This window comes from Labrus bergylta, chromosome 22 (genome assembly GCF_963930695.1).
Source record: "Labrus bergylta chromosome 22, fLabBer1.1, whole genome shotgun sequence".
Lineage (NCBI taxonomy): Eukaryota > Metazoa > Chordata > Actinopteri > Labriformes > Labridae > Labrus > Labrus bergylta.
In genome coordinates this window covers 12723218-12744957 of record NC_089216.1, presented here as the reverse complement: position 1 = coordinate 12744957, position 21740 = coordinate 12723218, and the positions used below count along the sequence as shown (strand labels likewise).

The 21740-nt window shown below is 41.0% G+C and overlaps 1 protein-coding gene across 1 annotated transcript; it reads left to right on the top strand.

Moving 5' to 3' along the window:
• Positions 1 to 435: 435 nt before the first annotated feature.
• acap1 (ArfGAP with coiled-coil, ankyrin repeat and PH domains 1) lies at positions 436 to 21600 on the top strand. The gene is made up of 23 exons (XM_020629157.3): positions 436 to 1018; positions 3863 to 3920; positions 6651 to 6770; positions 7338 to 7391; positions 7598 to 7656; positions 8841 to 9024; positions 9703 to 9747; positions 9896 to 9991; positions 12419 to 12493; positions 12633 to 12745; positions 12837 to 12888; positions 13022 to 13122; positions 13239 to 13350; positions 13548 to 13765; positions 13854 to 13923; positions 14090 to 14184; positions 16068 to 16261; positions 16506 to 16556; positions 16731 to 16906; positions 17232 to 17341; positions 19162 to 19272; positions 19362 to 19423; positions 20949 to 21600. Exons 1-23 carry the CDS (start codon positions 966 to 968, stop codon positions 21044 to 21046), a joined length of 2307 nt encoding a protein of 768 aa, XP_020484813.3. The 5' UTR covers positions 436 to 965; the 3' UTR covers positions 21047 to 21600.
• Positions 21601 to 21740: the final 140 nt, after the last annotated feature.

The following is a 21740-nucleotide window of genomic DNA, read 5'->3' as shown; positions in this document are numbered from 1 at the left end:
AGGAATGGCCTTCCATAGAATTGGGTTCACTGACAGAGGGTGCCATTATAACCAGCCTTCTTCCCACCTCAACAATAGCAAAGCAGCCAAGGTTGCCAGACAAGAATACACACCCAGTCTCTCTTCATGTGTAGCGTTTACCCCTTAATGAAACTCACACTCCACAAAAGAACAAGTGAAGACACCGAATGTCCACACATCCTGCTAAACTAAAGGGTGAGATTATAGATTTAACATGTTTTTAATAAATTCAACTTGGCAGATTTAGTGTAGAGTGTGCACAAGAGGCTTTTTTTTAGTGTAGCTTAACCTTTAATGTTGTGCAGTTTTGGTACTTCAAAACCACAACATGCCACGAGTAAGAAACCCGGAAGTAATGTGATGTGACACATTGGGGGTGGGTTCGGCGTCGTGTGTGTGTGTGGAGGAGAGAGAGAGAGAGAGAGGGAGAGAGAGAGAGTAGTAGTACTCCAATCGGCACTCTGGGGAAGAAACATCCAATTCCCCGGCTTGTCATCTGATTTGGTCTTTCTCATTTGGGAATATTGAACCGCGTTGACCATTTAGGACACTTTACATCCCAAGGAAACTTTTCAAGATCCTCTCCTCAACCTGTTGCGTTTGAGTCACCAGATACAAAAAAAAAAAAAAATGGTATTAACGCCGCCAACATCCCCCTGAGTTCATTCAGAAAGCGGTGACAGGTCGCCTTCAGGGCTCGGATGCGACACAAGGCACACGGTGTCCTTTAAACAGAGGAGAAAGTGGACAGGAGGAGCCGTGGGAGGAATACAAAGTATACTGCTGAAAGAAATGACAAGAATGAGCCGAGCAGCCGGTGTGTAGCGTCACAACTGAGGAAGACTGAGGAAGACAGTGGTTGCCTTTCGAGGTCTGCCGTACACTTGAAGGAAGCCTTCAGAGAAACACAGTTTCATAGTGTTTGGACAATTTCGACGGGAGAGATGACTGTCAAGCTGGACTTTGAGGAGTGTTTGAAAGACTCTCCGCGATTCAGGTAAGAGTTTCACCTGTCGTATGGAAATTAACTAACTAAGACTTTTGTTTAAAAAAAAAAAAAAAAAATGTTTACTTCCTTTTTTTTGAGCTGGAATAAATCGTTCAAAAGACTTTAATGTAGACTTATGTCTGAAGGCTTGTGTTTCATGAAATCAATTTTAGTTGCTTCAAAAACACAAGAACAACGACTTTCTGTCCGTGTTGAAACATTCATCAGTGTTTCTGTGTCCTGAGGTCAAACCATGTCATGCCACTGTTAGTTTTAGGGTCACTGAGGGGGGTTCATGCAGACCTGCAGGGCTAAAAACAAAAACACATATGTAGATGTCTGCATTTTGATATGTCGTCCAACTACAGGAAGTTCAGAACTGCCCTAGGAATTCAGTATAGCCTACAATGTTATAGTTAGTTGCTAAAATGAGGCTCCTGCTTCTGTTAGATATTTGAAAAACACTTTATTGACACCATGCACACTTAAGAGTTGAATAGAGCTCATATAGGCCTTAAACCTCAATTGAGCCTCTCAGGTTATAAAGTGCCCTGTCAGAGTGGTGAGACAAGAGTCCACGATCATTTTTCTTTCAACACGCAGTCAACATGTGGTGTACTAATCAAAAGGGAAGTGTCTCTAAATTGGTTTTGCAAGCAGCTGAGCGAGAGGTTGGCAGAACTTGGGTGTGCCCGGACAGTTTTTGGCCTCCTGCCTGAGTCACAGCCCCGCGCTGGTGTCGTCCCTACCAGCTGATTTGGCATGTTTCAAATCCCTCAGCCTGCCTCTTTTTCTCCCCCTCTCTTTTGAGTGCGTGAGGCCTGTGCAGTGGTGGAAAGTTTGAGTAGTGGCAGATACAGCGCAGAGGTCTTGTGCCAGGAAGGAAAGAGGGAGAGGGGAAGGAAAGAAGAGAGGGAGGGACAAGTCATTACAAACACAGTAAAACAGAGAAGACAAAGGCGGAAAACAGAAGACGAGGAGAAACTGCTTTGGGCCTTAAAAATGGACAGCACGAGAGCACGAGCAAGTGAAGCCAAAAGATTTGAAGCCCCCCCCCCCCCCCCCCCCACAAGAACAGGTCATAAACCCCGCCTCCTCCATGTTAACAGATGGAACAAAGAGCAAACTTTGAAAATAGAATCTACCAGAAAGTGAGCTGATGTGAACAGCAGCAGGATATTATCTGGAAATTTCACCATGAGCGAGTGGGAGGGGCTGTGGCATTTATATCCTGTGACTGCTGCACGGTGCATAGAGTGTCTGCATGTGACCGCTGCGATATCTGTGCATGTCATGAAACTGCTGCGTAACGTTTTCTGTTCGCCAGTATGTTCTTATCTTTTGTTGATATTGTGATTATGCTGATATAAAGGCGACTATTCTAATTATAGCGTTGTATAGTTGACTTTGACACTTCTGCGTTCTTTATTTTTTACGTCACACCTTGACTCTGGAGACACAACGCCCCCCCTCCCATCTGACAGCGATAGGATGTTGATAGTGAGTCAGTGTAATTTGCTATGTCACTCACATTCGACAATTGAACTGAGTCTCAATAGTTAAACGGACGCTACTCCCGTATATGAACCAAGAAAATCTGGCGTTTACATTGCAGACAAAAACGCAGCACATAAAAGGAAGTCTTGCAAAATGTCAGTACCTGTTGCTCAGGACTTTTGGCTTCAAACTGATACAACAGGAGGATATGTAGATTTGTTGTTCATATTTATATACACTCTATGATATAAGCAGAACAGCAGATAAGAACAACAAGGAAAACAGAAGAGAAGAAGAGAAAGACGAGCTCGGGACAGCCACTCAAAATGTGCTGCCTCCTGTTGCTTGGTAACAATGAGGTGGGAGGGAAACAGGAAGTGAGGCGAGATGCTGAGGTGATCAACAGGAGAGACAGGAAGTGGGTTGTCTGGGGGGAGAACCACGGCGGAAACTCAGCTTCAGCTCTGTCTTCGTTTTTTCTCTCTGGCCCTCGGTTGCATGCATCTGAAACACGTGAAATTAATTCAGAGGAAAATGAAGAGAAAACATCTGTTTAATGAAAGAAATATGTTAACTTCCTCCACTGTGGCCTCCTGTTGATGTTTCCCAACCTCTCTGGTCATTTGGTCGTATTTCAAGAGGACATGACCTTAGACACAAACAAACACCACAAACACAAACAGTAACTGTCTGTTCAGGCCCTCCTCTCTACTCTCTCTCCGCTCAGTCTTGCCTCTTTTTTTTGTGTGTCTTCCTCCCTCTCTTACTGCCTCTCTGTATCTCTGTACTGTTGGTGGAAGGCAGCGGAAACCACGCGTTTGAACTGTTAGCGTGAACAGACACGAAAGATGCTGCTAGGCCGAAAACCAACAAACTAGCCATGCACAGGACTTCTTTGTTCATATGTGTATGAGACAAAGTTGAGGGGGGGGTCAGCTCTTGGCCTCAGAACAAAGTGTATTAATACATTACTGAGCAACAAGTATGCTGGTGTTTGCTTTTACAGCCTCAACACTTGAAAGAAGGCCCATTCTGCAAGCTCACTGTTACAGTCCACCTAAGCTCTTGTCAGATGTTGTTTTGGTCATGATGCTCAAGATCTCAGGCTCCCAACAGTAGCTGAAAACACCAAAAAAAAAACTAATTGGACAATATTTAATGTGAGGTAAAAATCCTTTATTAAAGAATCAAAACATCAACAACATATAACTTGCTACGTGGTATTTATGTATGTTATTTAAAGCTTTGGGAAATATGTTATGGAGATAAATCATCGTCAAATGTGAAGTCATGTGTAAAAGAATTCATGCATGAAAAGCTCAAACATTTTTAAAAAGTGTAATTTGTGTGTTTCAGAGCTGAAATCGAGGTCGTTCAAAGTGATGTGAGTGAACTTGAGACACGATTAGAAAAGGTGAGAGACATGCATCTACATCTACACACGTTTATAAAACCACACTGAGTCACTGCTTTACTTTCAAAAATGATTCCTCCTCATGCACACACACATATATTCACATGCACAAACACATATATTCACATGCACACACACATATATTCACATGCACACACATACATTCACATGCACACACACATACATTCACATGCACACACACATATATTCACATGCACACACATACATTCACATGCACACACACATATATTCACATGCACACACACATATATTCACATGCACACACACATACATTCACATGCACACACACATATATTCACATGCACACACACACACATACATTCAAATGCACACACATGTAAATTCACATGCACACACACACATATATTCCCATGCACACACACATATATTCACATGCACACACACATATATTCACATGCACACACACATATATTCACATGCACACACACACATACATTCAAATGCACACACACTTATATTCACATGCACACACACACTTATATTCACATGCACACACACACATACATTCAAATGCGCACACACACATATATTCACATGCACACACACATATATTCACATGCACACACACACATACATTCAAATGCGCACACACACATATATTCACATGCACACACACATATTCACATGCACACACATATATTCACATGCACACGCACGTATTCACATGCACACACACACACATATTCACATGCACACACACATTCACATGCACACACACATATTCACATGCACACACACATTCACATGCACACACACATTCACATGCACACACACATATTCACATGCACATACACATATATTCACATGCACACGCACATATTCACATGCACACACACACACATATATTCACATGCACACACACATTCACATGCACATATATTCACATGCACACGCACATATTCACATGAGCACACACACACACACACATATTCACATGCACACACACACACATATATTCACATGCACACACACATATATTCACATGCACACACACACATATTCACATGCACACACACATATATATTCACATGCACACACACACATATATTCACACAACCATACATTCACATGCACACACACATATATTCACATGCACACACACATACATTCACATGCACACACACATATTCACACGCACACGCACATATATTCACATGCACACGCACATATTCACATGCACATACAGGGACAGGTGTCATGTGAAGAAGAGGTGAAGTGAGAGGCTGGCAGTGGTGTTTGAGGTTATTTTTTACCTGACAGCAAGCAGGAAGTAGCAGCAGGTTCTGCTTCCCCATCCTATTGTCCTGAAACCTGATGTTTGTTCTGCTTTGATACAATAATGGATATTTTCTTATTGGGCGTTTGTGTTTCAGATCTATTTATCCATCAGAAAGGTCACATGTTGCTTGTTTGTTCCTTCATGATTCCCAGCAAATGACAAAATGCTGTCACTCTCTATGGTCTTTTAAAATAACATGGAAATTTAGCAGAAATCTTACAATCTGAGTTAAAGCTGGTTTATTTAACTTTCCCTGTAAAGCACTGCGTGTAGCAGCAGGGAGATGAAGGGATTTAGAAAATCTTGACTAACTGGGTTTAAGGCCCTTAGCTCACTTTCCCCTCGAGCTCAAACAAATGTTTCTCTGTTGCTTCTCAAATAACTGTCTGAAAAAACGTAATAGTTTAAATGTCTCTGTTTAGGACTACTGGACATTTTTATTGAGTAATTGAAGTGACTCCTTGTTATGATAGCATGCTACATGACACAATACTTGATGATGAGAATTTTAAAGCTGCACCGATCAATATGTCTTAACAGTAGATGATTTCGCTTGTTGGGAACCCGCAGAGAATGATCACAGACTCTGCAGTATGTGAAACTTAAAAAGTAGAAGTAGAAGTAGAATTTGTTTCTTCTCATTATCAAGACTTAACAGCACACTACTCCAGCTTTTAGGTTCACTTTCACTGTTTGTCTTTTGTCTAATCTCCAATTCAAAACTGTCCAGATAAAACCCCACTCTAGGGTAATGTTGGCTAGCAAGCTTTGCTTTGTTTGCAGATAGTCGACTTAAAGTAGACATTTAGCGGCTAATAATTCTGTCAGGAGTTAATGTATAACAAAAACAGAGCAAAGAAATCAACATTTTGGACTTTAATCTCTTATATTTTCAGTAATATGATTCAAAAGTAACGATAATGTTTCTCCATAACGACTGAATGCTAAAAGGCAACTGTTAGCTTAGTCATGTGTACACTAACACATCTCCAGTAGGCTGAAAAGCATCTTTTACTTTGAAGTACCTCTAAAAAAAAAAAAAAGTCTTATTCTTTAAAATGTTGTTGTGTACAGTTACATGTATACAACATTTGTGTTTATGTAAAAATAAATGATTGGTTATATCAGACCTAGATATAAAACAGCCTAAGCCGTATGCAGTACGGTTCTGGCTACAGTTCGTTTTAATGAACTCCAGACAGCGTTTAACAGAAGCTGGAGGCTTTATTCAGCATGCTCGATTAGAGAACGTCCGACTCTGGCTGTTTTATTGCCCTAATGTGAGGACTCCTGGAATAACTCCTCATCATGTTTAATTATTCACACTGGTTATAACCGGCCATTAGTCACTTCGAGTGTGCCTCCTTGAGTATCCAGGAGGAATCTGACTGCATGTTTTTGTCATCCAGCTCGTGAAACAATGCCAGTCCATGCTGGAGGCGGGCAGACTCTACTGCCAGACGAGCAAGAACTTCGTCAACGGCCTGCGGGAGCTTGGGCAGAACTGCTCCGGGGACAACATGATGGAGGTGAGAGAGGCACAGTGGCAAATGTGATCATGTGACGATTATTTATAGGCTCCTGTTGAAATGTTTGCACCCATGGATTTAACTTTTTAAGTACATCTGGAAGCTGCTACGTTCATTTGACTCATTTATAAGCTGCAGCCTGACTTATAATTCAGAATCTGACGGCTCATCCTTTGGGATTTAAGGTCCACAATTAATGTCCACTTAGGGATTCCACGGAGTGCATATGGGTGCTAGTAAAAATATGCAGTCTGCTCATTTAAAAAAAGAAGTCACTTTCACCTATCTATTCAGGGTAACAACCCCCCCCACACACACACACATACACACACAAACTACAAAAGCCCATTGTTCACTGCTACAACGGGCTAGTAAACATTTTTAGCAACCAGCTAGTTTAGATTCAGAAGCCAAAGAGCCGAATAATCTAATCAGTGTTTTTAGAGAACAAGAGCCAAAACAAAACAGCAAAAATGTGACTTTTATTTCGGAAGTGGCCAGAAAAACAAGACAATAAAGGATTTCCTTCATAACTTCAGTCTAATGTCTGATGTCTGTGTCCTGCAGGAGTGTTTGGATAAGTTTTCCAAGAAGCTGTCTATCATCTTGGAGGCACAGGGGGTGAGTCTGTCTGCCTATCTGTCTATCTGTCTACCTTTGACTTACTGTTTTTACACCACAATCTTAATTCACAGTCATGCCACTTATCAGGTGCAGTGTGTTTGAAAACAAGGCTGCAGACTGCTGTCAGACTCTTTGACATTTAACAGACATCTGTGCTCGCTCTGATAGATCTGTCTCTGTCTCACTTCTTTTTCACTTTGTAGGAAGTGATTGAGACCACACAGAAGTCAGTCAAAACGAAGCTGCAGAACTTTGTCAAAGAGTGAGTGAGCTGTTTCCGTGGCCTTTACTGTTTGTTTCATTGAATCTGTCTCAATGTTTTTTTCTCCCTGGTATTATCCCTACAGTCTACAGTCTTCATGCTGAGTCACTCCCCTGCTTTCTGCCCGTATTAAGCACATGAACAAAAAAACATTAGAGGCTTGTGATCCTTAATTTTCTTTCCCCGTGTAGCTTGTCTTTCGGTCTTACTCTCATGAGTGAGAATAATGTGAGCGATTACAAGAGAGAGGATGTCTCAAAGCATGTGACAGCAGTGATCAGATGGATTTTTAGCCAGTGAGACATTCTGAATGTGGTTATTAAGTTGCTAACAAAGGTGCACGGAAGATAAAACTGTTTTCTTAAGCTGGATTTAACCATAGAATTCTACAAAATGACCACATACAAATACATGAAACATGACACGACAACAAGTATATTTACTGTGGGCCCAACCAACAGTGCTGTAGTTAAAATGTTACATAATTAGGGTCGACCGATATGGAATTTTTGAGGCCGATAACAATATTGATATTGGGTAGAGAAAAAACATTTGATACATATATATCGGCCGACACCAGGAGGTCACTCAACTGGAAAGTAACTGTGCATGTACAAGCAACACCGCTTGACAGTCTGGAGAGTGATGATGCTTGTTGTTAAACCATATAGCGCCCTCTGCTGGGGAAGGAGAAGTGCTAGTGTAATACAATTAAGCTCAAATGAAATGCTATTTGTGTTACACTAAACTAAATTATTCTAGAAATATATTTTGTGGGATAAAATTAGCCGATACTGACAGTCCCTTTATGAGCTAATATCGGCCCTTATTATCGGCTGGCCGATATTAATCTGTCGGACTCTAGTCATAAAATTACATATAAAGTAATGTTCACACAAAATTGAAACAGCAAGGAAAATACAGATAGGAAATAGGAACTTGCTTCAAATTATTTAATGCACATTAATCTGCAGTTCAATAATGTAGAAAATATTTCCAAACTTTTAACAACAAACTGGTATTTCCTTCTAAACTAGCTGATAAAACGGACGCTATTTGTAATGCTTCCCCCAGTATCTGTCTTTAGCCTTTCCATTACTTATCTGTCAAAAGAAGGTTAACTGCTTAAAGTATTAGTAATATCATGCCTCTTTTTTTATTTTTTTTTACATCCTGCTTTTCAGAGATGTTCGTCGTTTCAAAGATGTGCGTAAGGAGTTTGAGCGCGGCAGTGAATGCCTGGAGGGGGCGCTAGTGAAGAACGCTCAGGCCCCGCGAGGTAAACCACATGAACAGGAGGAGGCGAGCAACGCTCTGCTCAACGCACGCAGGACGTTTCGTTCTGAGGCACTGGATTACGTCCTCGAGGTAAGAAAAGGGCTAGGTGGAGTAAAGAATCTTTTTTTTTTTCAAACGTCTTATTACTTAAAGTAGCCTTCTTTTTTATTCTGAGTAAAGAATACTACAACAGGACCTGCTCTATTTTTAGCTTTCTGTAAATCTGACATTGATCTGCATCTTAACTTTCATTTCATTGGACAGGATGTTAGTAGTGTTTCTATTTTTGGGCCTGGTCTGGTGCTGTTCTTTGTTCTTATTGGTTTATTTTCTATACTCTCTTTGTGTGTCCTCTGAGTAATTTCTTTGTACTTGACTGTTGGTTGTTGATGTTAATGTGTCCCTGTTACTCGTATGTTATTCCTGCATGCAAGACAATAAGTCAAAGAAGGTCAAAGATTTTGCAGCACGCTAAACGATATGGTCAAAACCTTTCAAAGCCCTGAAGGAGAAACATGCAGGGAAAACCAGTCTCAAAACCAGTGAACCCAGCTATCTGAACCAGCCTGGAAACGACAGAACGTCTGATTACTGTTGTGCCTCTGCTGTTTTGAATGATAACAGGTTTGCCTTAGGGCTTCTCTCCAGACTCGTGGTTGTGGCTCCCGCAGGTTGGCCAGTGGCCACTGATTTTTTTTTTTTTTTGGAAACTCAGGGGTTGTGGAGGCATGAGATTCTGTCTCTGACCACTGCTTCCTTTTGTTTCAGATTAATGTCATTGAGGCGAAGAAGAAAACAGACATTGTGATGGCAGTGAGTTCATGTTGACCTACTTTGAGTTTATTTTGTTTCTTTTGTTAATTGTGGCGTCTACATCATTAAAAGTGTATTTAAAATGGATTAGCTTGTTTATAAAGTTAATAAGAACCTGCTCTAAATGTTCTCTCATACTTTATATCAGATGTTGTCCCTGATGGAGGCCCAGGCCCAGTTCTTCCATCACAGCCATCAGTCTTTGTCTGAGCTCGACGAGTATCGACGTAAGCTGAATGATGAGGTAACTGCTGCTTGTTAGGGGCTGATTGATCTTATTTACTTAGTTAGAAATGTATTTGCACGGGCGGGCGGCCCGGGTTCACATCCCACCTGTGGCTTCTTTCCCGCATGTCGTTCCCCACTCTCTCTCTCTCTCCCTGATTTCCGACTCTATCCACTCTCCTATCTATCCATTGAAGGCATAAAAAGCCCCAAAAAATAAATCTTTAAGAAATGTATTTGCACTCCAAATCTTGTGGCAATCATGTGAAATACAAACACTGCTACTGCTGACTGAAATGGTATAAGTGCAAATTGTGGCTAAACAAATAACAGTTGGTCTGGATAACTTTAGACACTTAGCTTGACATTAGCTTTGTGACAGTGCGCTGTATAAGTCTAAGAAAGTAAATATAGAAGCCTATCGATGTAGAAGAATTTAAAAATATACTTCTTCATTTTTTGCTGACAGTTATTGTAATGCTAGATGTCAAATTAATAACCACTCTCAAGTCTGTAATGTAACCAAAACTGAAAATGTATTAGCTTAGCTTAGCTAAGAGACTGAAAACTGGAGGGAACAGCAAACCTAGCATCATTCAGAGTTTTACAGATAAACCAGTTACAGATTATTTAAAGTAAGAAGAGCTACTAGTGTCTTTTTTTTTAACATTTTGGAAAAGAGCAGGATACATTATTCAGCTGTTTGCAGTCTTTAAGCTAGGCTAGGCTTGTCACCTCCTAGCGCTGGTAGCATGGTTAGTTTACGGACTTGAGAGAGCTGAAACTTTCCAAATATGTTTGACTCATCTAACAACAATATTTAGATTATGTTGTCAACTGCTTACATTACCTCTAAAACCTGAGACAGTAGGGTTTTTTTTTTTTTATGAAAGAAGCAAGTTTATAACATTTTAACTAATATAGACTTAAAAGTTCAAAGGTCAAGACATCAAGCTGCTATTCCAAACAAAGACAGTGTTTGATGAAATTCTAAGTTTGTCATGTCATTGTTGATGGCATTTTTTTGGCATTTTAAAGAACTGTCGCTCATGTCAGCTGAAAAATTGATACAGGAAGTCTTAACCTTTAATACAAAGTTATACTAATGCTATGGGACCATATTCCTCACACCCTGTGGAGATTTGAATAATTGTAAGCACATAGAAGGCCTAAGTATTGTTGGAATTGACTGCTAAACATCATATGAGCATCAAGAAATGAAATAATGGCGCTGGGGGAATGAAAAAGTACGTTTTGGTACACTTTTTTTTCTCTATTGAGAAAGGTATGATTGTTATTCCCTCCCCTTCAGAAAGTCCTCAGTGGAAAAAAAATGTTTTTTAAAGGGGAAGCTGACATTGACAACCTAGCTCATTTGGGTAACATAACATAAAGAACAAGCTTGGTAAAGTAAAGTTAGGTACAGTTAGGACAGACTAATAAAAGGACCCAAAATGTTGTTGTTTTTTTTAAAATTGCATCATATGAGTTCTTGGCCTCAGAGTTACAAGATTGACAGGAAATCTGAGTGACGACAGGAAACATTTCAAATGGCTCGGTGTGTGTGTGTGTGTGTGTGTGAGATTGTGATTGTGATTGTGCGTGTTGGTCCGTAGCTGTCAAGACTGGTGAAACCCTTTTTGAAGCGTTAACTTGAACATCAGCAGTAATATTCTTGTCTGTTTTTAAAACAGGAAATTAATTTGTCAGCGTTCACTTGCCAAATCAAACCACGACACGGCTCTTCCTGTTTCAACAGGAAATGATTTGGAAGAGAAGAAGCCAAAGGAAGGACAGAATAAAAGATACAAACAGACTCCCTGTTAGAAAAAAACAAACATCAATGTTGTTCCTCAGTTTGGCACAGGATGTAGGAAGAGGTTCAACTCGTGTTTCCTGAAGAGCAAACGACCCTGAACTTGTACACCTCTCTCTACTTCTAAGTCAATGTGTCAGAGATGAATCAATCAGGAAAAATAGGTCTGTTTTTCTAAAACGTTTCCATTAGCTGTGGTGGTAGTAGAGTTGCAGAAAGTCTTAATTTCTAAAACTCTTCTAATTTTAACAATGAATTTAACAATTCTAATGTCAAAATAAGAGTCTAGAAGAGCTTAAACATGTTTATAATTAGCCTGCTGGTGTCTCATTAGGCTAAACACTTCCTACTTCTCTTAATTTGAGTAAAATAACTTTCTAATAATATTTCTTTGGCAACAACGGTTGTTACCATTAATGCCAATAAAGCATCTTGAATTTTAGTAAAAGCATCAACTAATGTATCCAAAAGGGTCAAAGATTATAGGCCTACATAAAGTTAAAGTAAACTGTTGATGTTTGTATCCCAAAGAAAAAGTTATTAAAGACACAGGACACAATAATAATCTGTCTAAACATCAGTAGTTGTCTAAAGGATAACGAACCTCTGTATGTATTTCTTTTCTGGCAGCACACACAGTTTGTCCTGAACTCTGCTCGGGAGAAAAGAGACATGGAGCAAAGACACGCTGCAATCAAGAAGAAGGTCAAATATCCACCCAAATCAACATTTAATGTCACATTATAAACTTCCAAGAGATCAATCGTATAACCCACAATGAAAGAAAAGCTGCCGTCCACAGTCATTTTTGGTGACACAACGTGACTCCTTTTAATATCTGCAGGATGTGTCCTACGATGACTCCATCATGGATTTTAACGCTGACGCAGCTAACGGGATCGCCATGGAGGGATACCTCTATAAGAGAGCCAGCAACGCCTTCAAGACGTGGAGCAGGTACAATTTTACCCATTTAAGTGTCTCCTTTTTCTCTTACCTTTCCTTACTTTACCTTATGCCTGTTTGTGTTTTTCTTTCTTAAACCCAGGCGTTGGTTTTCAATTCAAAAAAATCAGCTGGTGTATCAGAAGAAATTCAAGGTATGTTTGAAATAGATTTAGGTTTTTTCCCCCCCATAAAATCCTATTTAAAGACCAAACAAATAACGCAAAGCTCTCTGAAAAATGACATGAACGTGCATCATAACATGCACTGTTTTGCATCTCTTCTCAGGACCAGCCCACGGTTGTGGTGGAGGACTTGCGTCTCTGCACAGTCAAGCCCAGCAGTGAAAACGAAAGACGGTTCTGCTTTGAAGTGGTCTCCCCTTCAAAGTAAGTGTGACGTGCTAGAGAGAGGGGATAGGGCGGTCAAGCAGAAGAAGAGGGAAGGGAGTGTATGAGAAAATGTCTATGCTAATTTTGAGTGGGTGTTTTTGTTTTTTGTATAGGTGTTGTTTGTTGCAGGCAGACTCAGACAGGCAGCAGCAGGCATGGATCAGTGCCGTCCAAAACAGCATCGCCTCGGCCTTTCAGGAGCACAGAGAGGACCCTCACAGCCCGGTGAGACACACACACACACACACACACACACACACACACACACACACACACACAGATAATTCTCACACATTATCTTCTATATTATGCATGTTTCAGTGGAAGTGTAATCAGAGGAGATTCAGGAGAACCTGCCATTGTGTGTCTCCTCATTTCTCGGCTTTGGTGTGTGTATGTGAATGTGTGCATGGTTTTTCCAGAGACAGCGTTGCAGCTCGATGTCGGTGGGCACTTTGGGAGGAGGCGGGGGTGGAGGCGGAGGAGGTGTGGATCAGGAGAACACAGGCTGCAAGGCGTTGGAGGAGGTTCAGGTGATCCCAGGGAACAAGCAGTGCTGCGACTGCGGGGAGTCCGGTCCTGATTGGGCCTCCATCAACCTGGGCATCACTCTTTGTATCAGCTGCTCTGGGATACACAGGTACACACACACACACACACACACACACAAGCTGAAACACACACACTTGGCTTGAAGCATTAGCTTTAATGTTTTCCTCCTCTAACAGGAGCTTGGGAGTCCATTTCTCCAAAGTGCGCTCCCTCACTCTGGACTCCTGGGAGCCTGAGCTCATTAAGGTATTTAACCTGTTAACTGCAGAAGCTGCACAACCTTGTTATTACAAAAACAAAGAGCTCCACTGGGTGTACCGATTACGCAATGCATTATATAAAAGGCAACTTCTCCGAAATAAATAAAGCCCCAAACTAGTTCCTATTGTTCCTATTTCCTTGTTTCTTTTAGTTGATGTGCGAGCTGGGAAACACGGTGATCAACAGGATCTACGAGGCCAGGATTGATGAGATCACCATCAAGAAGCCCAATCCCTCCACTTCCAGGTACGAACAGTCGACAACAACAGACATTAGTCTTAGTGTTTTGGAATCATAGCTGGATGACAAGATGGATATGCATTTATATGCCTCCATCATAGTTGACATGGTCCCAGTTGAAGTGACTCATTCAATTACATGTAGCCACGCCATAAAGCATGCCCTAATTTACCATTATGTGGACCATCATTTACAAAATGAACATATTGTTGTTTGGGGGAAGACTGAAAACAAGCCATTTACACCATAAATTAACAAGGAAAACGTGTAATAACTACATACATGAAGTTTCAAGTAGTCTGATCTTCTCATCTGGTTTCACACAATTAGTCAATTAGTCGCCCTCTGCTGGCCTTTCAAAATATTTCAGATTTACAGCACTCCTGCATTGGCTTCTCTTTTGAAACTATGAGGCTACGCACACTTCTCATTCACAGTCTTTATTAAAAGCTGTTGTAAAAAGTTTGTATGTGGCTGTAGGGACCCAGATGATGTCATCAATGGTATCTTAGAATCACACTGAATAGTTTCTTCATACTTAAACAAGGGCATGGAGTCAGGAAGAAAGAAAACATGGTCCAACAAAAAAAGATGCTCTTGGTTGGAAATGTTTCTAGAGACGGACCCATAATAAAGAGAAAACATCTGGATATGTCTGCAATTATTCTGTTAGTGTCCCTAACAGGCCTCCTTACATTATGGAAGTGCAGTACTAAAATGAAAGATTATCACTTCCAGACCATATAGATTAACTGCATTGATTGGGAAAAGCTATAAAAAAAACTCCAAATGAAGATGGGACTAATATGCCAGTTAAAAAAACAACCATCTCTCCAAACACGCTGTATGAACAGTGTGTTGTTAGACATCCACAGAGAATAGTGTCTGACCCGACCCACATTCTTCACTCTGAGTTTCATCTTTTACCCTCTGGGAGAAGAGTCAGGCTTAACTGCTATAAACATTCATTTGTGCCGATGTCCATTCAAACTCTGAATAAGAGGTAATGTAGGATGTGCCATGGTGCTGTGAAATCTGTAAACATGTCACTGCTGAACGTAGAAGTTTACCATTTCTATGGTTATTTCTCACATCTAATCTTATACTAATGCATAAACTTGTATATTTTCAACAGATGAAAGTATGATACACTCTTCATCGCCTCCTGCTGTTGTAATGATGGCATTGCATAGGCTGTAATTCTGCCTCTGGGGGTTATATGTGTACATACATTGAACCCTGGAACAGTGACTCAGTGGGCTCCTCCTCCACTAAACTCTAGAAGAGCTTCTTTGTGTGGACATGTTTTAGAAACATTTAACCTCTATGAAGTTTTTACAGATGATTTCATTTGCCACTTTCTACTCTCTCTCGACTTCCTCTTCTCTCTTTCGTGTTGTGTCACAGCAGACAGGAAGTTTGACAGGTACTAAATACAGATGGTTATCATCGTGACTAAAGCGCCCTCCGGAAACTCGCTGTGAGGCTGCATCCTTTGTGCAGCGTGAGCTTCAGTCTTGTCTTGCATGGGCCTCCACATTTCGATAGATTGATGTTTTTTCAAGTCGTAAAATGCGTATGTGAAGTAATTAAATAGTTGAGAAAAGAGGCTTTTTAAGGCCTGAAAGAGCACTTGTTATCCAAATTTATGAGTTCATTAAGAGACGCTGAGTGCCTCAGGGGCGTGTGTTAGCATTTTTGTTTCACAGCTGCACAAGCAAGCTGTTGAGTCAAACTGAGCACAAGTGAAGCCAGCATGTCGGCTCCTTTTGTTTTGTATGTGTTCCTGTTTAATGAGTGACGACGAGTGATGAATTAACACAAATTCCCTCCACTTTTCTTTTTCTTTCTTTCTTTCTTTCTTTCTTTCTTTCTTTTCTGTCCCTCAGAGGAGACAAGGAATCTTGGATCCGTTCAAAGTACGTGGAAAAGAAGTTCATCCAGAAGCTGCCTGAGACTGGCAAGAACCCCCTGCTGAGGCAGTCCAGTGTGAAGAGGAACCGAGCGACCACACAGGACCGCACCGCGCAGCGGCCGCCACTCAAACCCAAACCGAACCGAGCCACTCTGCCTCGACTCACAGGTAAACACTGCTGAGACACAGAGATCAGGAATGTGGGCTTTCTAAGGTCTTAAAAATCTCGTTGTCCAGATAATCACTCACTTTTTCCTGCTGATGTCAGCTAAATATAAACATGGACACACTACTCTTGGTGATCCAGCAGAAGTTGTGAAGCCAAAGGTCTTGTCAGCTGTTTTTGAAGTGTGTTATGATAGTAAGAGGGATAATCCAGTAATTGTGTGTTTTTTTTGTTTCCTCTCTTCAGGGTTGAGCCCCAGTGACATCGTCCAAAAGAACAACACAGGTATTCACAAAGGTGAGAGAAAACACACTCCTGTGTCCACATGTGAAACTGTAAACATAAACAAGTCTGACAAATGTGTCTAACGTGGAGTTTCCGAATACAACAATGTGATAAAACAACATTATATCTGTTAAATGAGACTTTACAGGATGCAAAGTGTCAACTCAACCCTTCTTTTCTCTTCAGATGAAGACGAGGAAGAGGAGGATCTGAGCGTCCTTCACCCCGGGGCTTTGCTGTATCGCTCGGCGGCTCTGCAGAACTTCCCCGTCATGGCCGACGCTTTGGCCCACGGAGCCAACGTCAACTGGGTCAATACTGCCGAGGAGTCCAGCACGCCGCTCATACAGGCCGTCTCAGCTGTGAGGAGATCCTTTTTTCTATTCACCTTTTAATGTGACGTTTTCACCGATTTTAATAGAAATGAATGGCTAGATTACAAAATTAAACATGGCGAATATTTAAGGACCCAAGAGGATAAATCCTAACAGCATCTCTATTTGTCAATCACTCTTCTGAAACCTGTGTCAGGCCAAAATCTTCCTTTATACACATTCAAAAACAAACAGAAACAAACCTATTTGTAAATAAATCTCCCAATAGCATTACACTCTGCTTGTAATGTCGTTGTTCACAAACTACGCAGTCATTTTTAAATGTCAAATGTTCTTGTTTGTCTACCTCCAGAATGCTCTGGCTGCCTGCGAGTTCCTGCTGCAGAACGGGGCGAACGTCAACCAGGTGGACAGCAACGGGAGGGGACCACTTCACCATGCCACCATCCTCGGTCACACTGGGTAGGACAAACACACACACACACACACACACACACACACACACACACACACACACACACACACTCACTAACACCAACATAGATATCGTTTTATATTTCTAATTTTGGCACTTGTGTGAATACCTCTGAAACTTTAAGAGAAGGATAGAAACCTTTTGGAGGCCATTACATTTCAAGTAAAGCACTTTGTCCTCACTTTGAAAAATGGTCCTCTTACCAAAAGTGAATATCTTTCCATGGTCCTCACAATTATAGCTCTGCACACACACACACACACACACACACACACACACACACACACACACACACACACACACACACTCCAATTTCATCAAAAAATACCTGCTAACCGACAAAAAAAGGTAAACGGAAAAAAAGGGGATGTTTCTTTAAAAGGCCATCACCATCACAACCTTCACACCACGTAAATCTAAAGATATAAATCTGGCCAATGAGAACGACTGATCAGATACCACAAACTAGATCACATAAGAAGATACACAAACAAGTGCAAACTCAATTACTTTTAACTAAATTACTTGGTGACAAAGGGTTGGGGTTCTCATGCAGAATTGCCGGGTCAGGAAATATAAAGTCAAGTGCGTTACAAACACACTCAAAGAAAATCTACTTAAGCCTTCGGGCACGGCGCCCAGAGCCATTAAGCAGCTAAACAGATCCACTCTGTCTCCTCTAATGACAGTGCAGTGTTGTTTGTACTGGAGCATTTCAGCACAAGGGGAGTGAGGAATTGTGAAAAAACACAAGAGCCCCAAAATTAGGAATTTTTCCCACTTGACTTCAAGGCTTCTTTTTTTTTTTTTTTTACTGTAAGCTTCTTTGTGCAGCTTCTTAAGTTGTTTGCTGTAGATTTAAAGCAGTAAGTAATCTTTTTCTAATGCGCCCAGGTCTGACTCACAGAAAGGAAGAAAACAGATAACATGCAGACCATTATTTCACTGAGTCCTACCTGTACTACTATCAGAAAGTCCGGGCAGAGTTCGGATCTTATCTCGCCCGTCCAAGATCAGATTGCAGACTTCTTTGGAGCACAAGTGTGCACAAGTGTGCAGCGTAACCTTGTTTACAGTCCCATCAGAACAAGGATTCATAGAAAACAAAGATAATTCTGAAGTGTCTGGATTTTGTTCTTGTAAGGTTATTGTTTAGAGTCTTATTTTCAACAAAAATAACTCAAAATCAACCTAAAGGAGGAGCAAAACTAGGAAGAAAACTCCCCTTTATTTTTACAGTAACGGTCTTTGAGATGCAATTTTCCCTCAAGCTGGAACAACATCATACTCTTATAGATGTGTTCTCTCTACTTATTGGGTTGTAAATCACATATTTCACAACAATACGACGTTTTATTGATGCTTTGAACTACAAAACGATACCAGCTGATATCACAAAGTCGGCAACAGTAACTAAGGAAAGGAACGGTCACGAACATGCTGTGGGGAAATTCAGAATGGAAGCACATGTTCAAGATGATGATTGGGATCAGGACTTTCACTTTGAATCACTGTTATTGGGTCATTACTCATCAAATCAAAACGTCAATATATCGTGACTTCACCAATGAAAGGATAGATTCCACAACAATTGCAAAAAGACAGAAAGAAAAAAAATCCCCCTACATTCATACCCTCGTTCCTTCGCTTAAACCAAGAGAAAGTTCCTGACTTCCTGAAATCAGCTTGCAGTGGAATCTTGGGTTTTCCTAACTATCAATCGATCTTGTTTTTTTCATAATGTATGTGTGCCTTGCCACAGTTTACTCACATACTCTGTCTCTCTTCAAACTTTTTGTTGTCCCAGGCTGGTTTGTCTCTTCTTGAAGCGAGGCGCCGACTACAACGCCAGAGACAAGAACCAGAAAGACCCCATTACTATCGCTGTGGACAACGCCAACGCCGACATCGTCACTTTGTGAGTATTTCAGACTGAATAAACCTCTTCAGGGATCACATGAACAAGTCTACAAAAGCAGCTTTTCTTATTGACCTTCTCTCTTTCAGGCTCCGGATCGCCAAGATGAATAAGGAAATGAGGGAGATGGACGGAGCGTTTGGCCAATCAGGTCAAACAGGGGGTCAGGGATCCGGGGTGTTATTGGGCGGGACTGGAGGGGGGCTGGCCCATACGAGGAAGAGCTTCCAGGCTATAAAGAATCATATCAGTGGCTGGGCTCTGGGGGGGCAGAATGATTAGTGAGATAAAAAAAAAATCATCCCAGGACAAGAGACTGATGGTTTGGTTTTTTTTAAGCGAAATGGGGAAAAGATGTTTGGTAACCAGGTTAAGCATCAGAAATAGCTGCTTTTTGCAGCGTCATGTGATGTTTGTCTGCAGCATCTGCGGAGAGATAATCCCGGCCTTCCACATGTCAGTCAGGGAAACGTGCGTCATCATTTTTCGAGGATTAGTGGAGACTGCCGTTGAGAGCATTTGAGCCAAGTCTTGTAAACTTAAGAAGCAGCAGGGTACCACAACGTAAAAGATGATTGCTGAACAAATTTCTGGATCAATATCTTGAAAACTAAAAAAAAAAAAAGGGACCATATGTGAAGGACATTCTTTATCGCACTTTGAATTACTAACGCACATCATGCTGCACTTTGAAACCCACATTATCTCCACTTCCCTTGTAATTATAAAGCGCTACATGTGGGATATTGTTAAACTGAAGTTGAAGAAAGCGTCTATATAAAAGACCTTTTTAGGGCTATTTTTGTACATATTGGGTATTTTATATAAACAGTTTGTACAGTGTTCTGTTTTTTTTATGGTCTTTTCAGTCCAGTTATATAAGATAAACTCAACATTGGGTTTGGTTCTCGAGGACATTTTTCTCCAGCTATTCTGTGAATAGTGACTCAGTTTGAACTCTGTTACACTCTGGGTGTTATGTGAAAGATGTTTTTGTGTATTTATAAGAATCTCATGCTGTCAGTCAGGTCTAGGAGCCCTTGAGCTTGAGGTTAGCTGTGGGGTTTTTGTTTGCGTTTGTCTCCTTTTTTAAAGCTGCAAAATCCATTCTTTCATGACCGTCCTTTGAGTAGATAACAAAGCTATGTGTGCTTGGTTTACATTTCGCTCATGAAGGAATGGAAACATGTGATGCTTTTTTTTTTTTTTTTTGTCTGCTCCGAACAACTGCTGGTCAGTATTTGACTTGTGCTGTGCTTTTCTCATTGTGTCTGTCTTCTTTGCCTTCTGCCATGCCGAGACGTCCGGCTGGTCTCATCTGCTTGTGCAGTGTGCCACCTACTGCAAACTCAGAGGTAAAGTGCATGTGCATGCCTTTATGCCTGTGTGTGTGTTCATTCGAGTTGCATGCTTCTCGCTTTAAGGGCTACAACTTTAAATGTGTTTCGGGGGGAAATAGTTGGCGGGATAGTTTTTTCAGCCGTTTCAATTGTCCTCTCTTAAAAATGCTGTAGCCTTTGGGGACAGATGTTGGGGTTTAAGCGCAGATGTGTGTCATAAAAATCAGAGGATGTTCTTGGAAAGAAAGCAAAGAATTCAAATCGAGAGATGACGATGATTTGAAAGTGGCTTTTAAGTTTTCTTTTTAAAGGCTTCTTCTCTTCTTTCTCTTTCAGGTGATGACACCTACCACGACATCTTCCGAGACTTTTCACACATGGCCTCAAACAACCCCGAGAAACTGAAACGCCGCAGTGCAGACCCCAAAACTTAGTCATCCCTGCCGCTGTTCACATCCCCGTCTTTCAAACACACATACATCGAGAAAAATGTAACCACAGGCATGCACACACACACATTCACAGACACAAACACACATGGTTATCCCTGGCCACCTGCCACATGTTCAGTCATCGCTCAGCTGGTGTTGACTTCAGAGAGGACGATCCCTCCGAACAGTGAATTCTTTGTGAAAACACGACGGAGCAGAACAATCTGAGGGGGAAAAGTTTCATGAGAGCAGCATGAGGCGTCTTTATGAGCAGCAGAGGATCACTCCAACCCTCTGCCAACATTTCTTAATTAAATCTTGACTTTTTTTTTTTTACCCAAAAGGGCATTTTTTATGTTTCTCTGCCATTGCTGTTGAATTGTCACATGAAAAAGAAGTGAAAATGGACATGAAATCTGAATCTTTGCATCACTTATGTCCTTTTTTTTTTTTTTTCTTTACCTTTGGGACATTTTTTTTGACAGTTTGTTTTGTTAAACTGTGTAAGGTACTTGAAATGTCTTTTCAAGGTCCAATAAACATCAAAAACACAACAACTTTCAGTGTTCGAAAATCTTTTGAACAGCAATTACCAGTCTAGACGGTTAATGATAGTGTGCTGTGCTGCTGTCCCCAGCAGGGGGCGGTAGCATTTTGTGAATGAGTTTGCATCATAACAGAAAAAGTGTCAAATAAA